We start from the raw sequence: 3490 nt of genomic DNA, 5'->3' as shown, positions 1-3490 counted from the left end.
GACAAAAGTTGGTATTATTTACAGCTCCCAGTCCTGGTTGCTCATTGTGTGATTGCCAAAACGGAGTTGAAAAAGGAAGAAACACTAACAGCAACTTTAAAGGTCTCCAAAGATAAAAGACAAATATTTGACAGATCTCTCCCAGGCAGCTGGTGGGACAAAGAAGCGAAGCTCTTGCCTCTCTAAACACTTTCCTTTCATTCTGTGACTGATGCTGCATGGGTCATGCTTGATGCCAGCCAGGGCAGGGATGCCGTAGAGGAGCACTTGCCTGTGTACAGCAGCCACAGCTTAGGCTCACTTTCAGAACCTCTGTTGTCTGGTGAGGAAGCCTGATTTTGGTTTCAAGAGCTTCAGAACAGCCCTGGAGCTTTACATTTGTGGCATGTCCTCACTCAAGTGCCTGCCAGATGGAGCAGCTCAAGAGGGAGGAAGTAGAACCCATGCACACTGGTCTCCAGCATGCGGGGGCCATTCAAAGAATTACCACAGGTCTTCTAACTGACATAGGGTTGTCCTTGCCACCAGCTGCTGTCCAAACCATCATTTTTCTGCCAACCAACTTCCACGATTGGATCAGAACATAACCTAAGACATACAGACACAACCATCCACACAAGCTGTTTGAAATATTTTTAAACGCTTTTATTTACAGTGCTAGTTGAAAACAATATATATATTTATATCTATCATCCTCGTGATGTCTGTGCCATAGAAAATGCTGTGGCTATATTGCCTTTAATTTACAAAAAATGGTCACAAGAGAATCTAAAGGGAAAAATGGAAATCAAAGTTTGGTCCCCAATTTATGTATCTCTTGATTTGTTTTAAAAAAGCCTCCAAATTAAAAAAATATGCAGTTATGATGAAATTCGTATATAAAAACAACCCTTATCTTCTGAAAAATTCACGAGGGCCAGCTTGCTGTCTGTCATGTAAACTTGAAAAAAAAAAACCTAAGATAAATCCCATCTCTGTGTATGGTTTAATAGAACCGTTATTTGCTTGTAATACTTTGTCTCTCAGGGTTCAATGGGAAAGCAGATGAGAGGAGGCCTAGGACTGGAAAATGCACCATGAGATCTGTGCCTGCAGCCTCCTGGACTCAGGGAGAATATCTGACAGCAGGTCCCGGGAGCAGAAGCTGCCAAGAATCTCACTCATACTAGTGAAAAAAAGGGAGGGCAAGTGAAAAGGAATGGTAGGTGCTTGCCATGTGAAAAGCCTGGCATATGGGCCTGGTAAGGTTATGCACTGGGTCACAATGGGAAACAATGAGATTCTTGAGGGAAGAGGTTCGTTTTTAAGTGGGGCACAGCTGGACGTGGGGGACTGGAATAATTCCAAGTGGGGAATGTCGTAGATGGGCTGGGACCTTCGGGTGGGAAGGAAACTGCTGTCCTCCCTGCTTGAGAGCATTTCTAACCTTTCCTCATCTGAGATTGTGTGAAGCCAGAGGCTAATGGACAGTGCAAGCACAGGCTGGAATGGAGGAGGAGAGATGGACGGAACAGAGGAGATGGAAGGGGAAGACTCAAGCTGAAGACCCATTCTCTGTCTTCTGTCTCTTTGGATCCACTTCATCCTGCGCATCACAAAGAGAAGGAAAAAAAGAGTTACTGCCAGTCATCATACCAAGACACACAATTTCTCCACAAAACTCTTACTGCTGTTCTTTCCTCTGTATGGAAATCTCTGCCTGGCCTGGCCCACCCTAAACCCACTCCTCTTTAAAACATCTTTGAGTGCCTAACAACTGTTCTGTTGGTGGCCACAGTTAAGATGTGGACAGCTCCATTTGCAGGAATACCTGCATTGATGCTTTCAGGAGGTGCAGCAAGCCCAGGCTCACATTCCTTCTTACAGATCCCAAGATCCACCCCTACAAATCCATCTTCTGGCCTGAAGCCCAAGAATCACACGTCTCTGAGGGGTCATCATCCAGCACCTTAACTGGACCTGGACTCTACAACAAGCCCACCAAGTTTTAGTGTCGCCCTGCCACAACAGATTTGTTGACCCATATGCTGCTGAAGCAGCAATGAGACCCGAGGCTGATTCGAGATGCTCAGCAACAGCATCCACATGGATTTCATCAGCACACAGCTGGCAGCCTAGTACCTTCTCAATGCCATTACTCTCACGCGATCACTCACCTCTTCCTCCTCTGCAGATCGTTTTTCTGCATGACCATCCTGCTCTTGCCCATTCTCGTCTCCTTCTAAGCACAAAGAAGAGAGGAATCACAGGTTAGCTGAAGTAGCATTTAAGGCAATGTAATCGCAGTCAGAGGGCTCAGAGGAGGAATTTCCCTTTGCGATCTTTCATTCCCCCACAGCCCGATTACCCGCCCACATATTCTCCCTATATTAATTACACGTACCGTCATCCTCATCGCCACCTTCCTCTTCATCCACATCCTCAGGATTCTCTTCCTCATCCTCTTCAGCTCCATTTTCCTCATCCTGAATTAAACAAATTGGTCAGAGCAAAAATTGGCATCAGGATGACATTTCCATGAGGTCCTTGCATCAAGAATTATCTCCACACCTCCAGCCACTTCAGACTCCGGTCTCAGGCATGCATCAAGCGAGTGACCTCTGCACTGTTATTCAGACAACATCCTTCCCACTGTCCCAGTTGTCCCATGCAGCCAAAACCCTCCTCCCACCCTGCCTCCTTTACAAAACCAGTCCCCCCAGTCACTCCCCACCAGTACGAACCTCGTGACGCCCACCAGCTTGCATCCTGACAGGCTGCTGCTGTCCCATCCCAACAATCCGAGCATCTCTCCGGCGTGCTCGTAATACATCTGCTATCACACTGCCTTGGACTTTCATCAGTCTGTGTTTTTCCTTGCTGGTCCTTCCTCCAGCCTTATCTTCCTTATGGACCTCGGGATGCCTGAGTGGGCGCAGGACCACATCCCCCTGCCACCTCCTCCTGACTCCTGCTTGTCTCTGCTCTCCTTTTTTTTTTTTTCAGCTCACGAGGTCGTGCTGACTGTGCTAAGTCCTTCAAGGCTCATTCTCCACAATTACCCGCCAGCTTGCTCTTCATTTGCCCTCTCCTTTACGAGTTCTACTCTTCTTTCTGCATCGCCCACGCTCCCTTCGGATCCATCCCTCGCAGCGACCCCGGGGCTCACAGAGCCGCCCCCAGCACCGGCCCTCACCTCCACCACCTCTTTCTGTCTTTGGACCGCTTTCTCCTCACCATTCTTTCTTCTCCTTCATCTCCTGCACGCGAGGCGACAAACACCATTCCAGCGCCCGGCGGCGGCGACAAACACAGCCGGGCTGCCGCTTTGGGCGGGTTCCGGCTGTTTGTGTGCGCTCGTGCTTTTGGGCACGCGGCGCTGCGCGGCAGCACCCCGGGGCTCTGTGTGTGTGTGTGTGTGCGTGCGTGCGTGCGCGTGTGTACGGGGGGCCGTTGCGCGCGCTCTTTCGCCCACATTCGCGACGCGCTCCTCCGCCCCCCCCCCCCCCCA

General features: G+C 49.5%; 1 protein-coding gene across 1 annotated transcript; it reads right to left on the bottom strand.

Moving 5' to 3' along the window:
- Window positions 1-630: 630 nt before the first annotated feature.
- LOC126913369 (uncharacterized) lies at window positions 631-3484 on the bottom strand. Its single transcript, XM_050711890.1, has 4 exons — window positions 3176-3484; window positions 2384-2465; window positions 2157-2221; window positions 631-1585 (listed from the first exon to the last, which is right to left on the bottom strand). The coding sequence occupies exons 1-4, from the start codon at window positions 3454-3456 to the stop codon at window positions 1057-1059; spliced, it is 957 nt and encodes a 318-aa protein (XP_050567847.1). The 5' UTR covers window positions 3457-3484; the 3' UTR covers window positions 631-1056.
- Window positions 3485-3490: the final 6 nt, after the last annotated feature.

Source organism: Cygnus atratus, chromosome 1, assembly GCF_013377495.2.
Source record: "Cygnus atratus isolate AKBS03 ecotype Queensland, Australia chromosome 1, CAtr_DNAZoo_HiC_assembly, whole genome shotgun sequence".
NCBI classification, from domain to species: Eukaryota; Metazoa; Chordata; class Aves; order Anseriformes; family Anatidae; genus Cygnus; species Cygnus atratus.
This window is presented reverse-complemented; position numbering and strand designations above follow the sequence as displayed.

Excerpts from the sequence above, each read along its gene's own strand:
- LOC126913369 (XM_050711890.1), bottom strand. The coding sequence starts at position 3,456 with ATGTGGGCGAAAGAGCGCGCGCAACGGCCCCCCGTACACACGCGCACG. Across the intron at positions 2,466-3,175 it reads GACAGAAAGAGGTGGTGGAG|GATGAGGAAAATGGAGCTGA; the intron begins GTGAGGGCCGGT and ends TGTTTAATTCAG. Across the intron at positions 1,586-2,156 it reads GATCTGCAGAGGAGGAAGAG|GATGAAGTGGATCCAAAGAG; the intron begins GTGAGTGATCGC and ends TGTGATGCGCAG.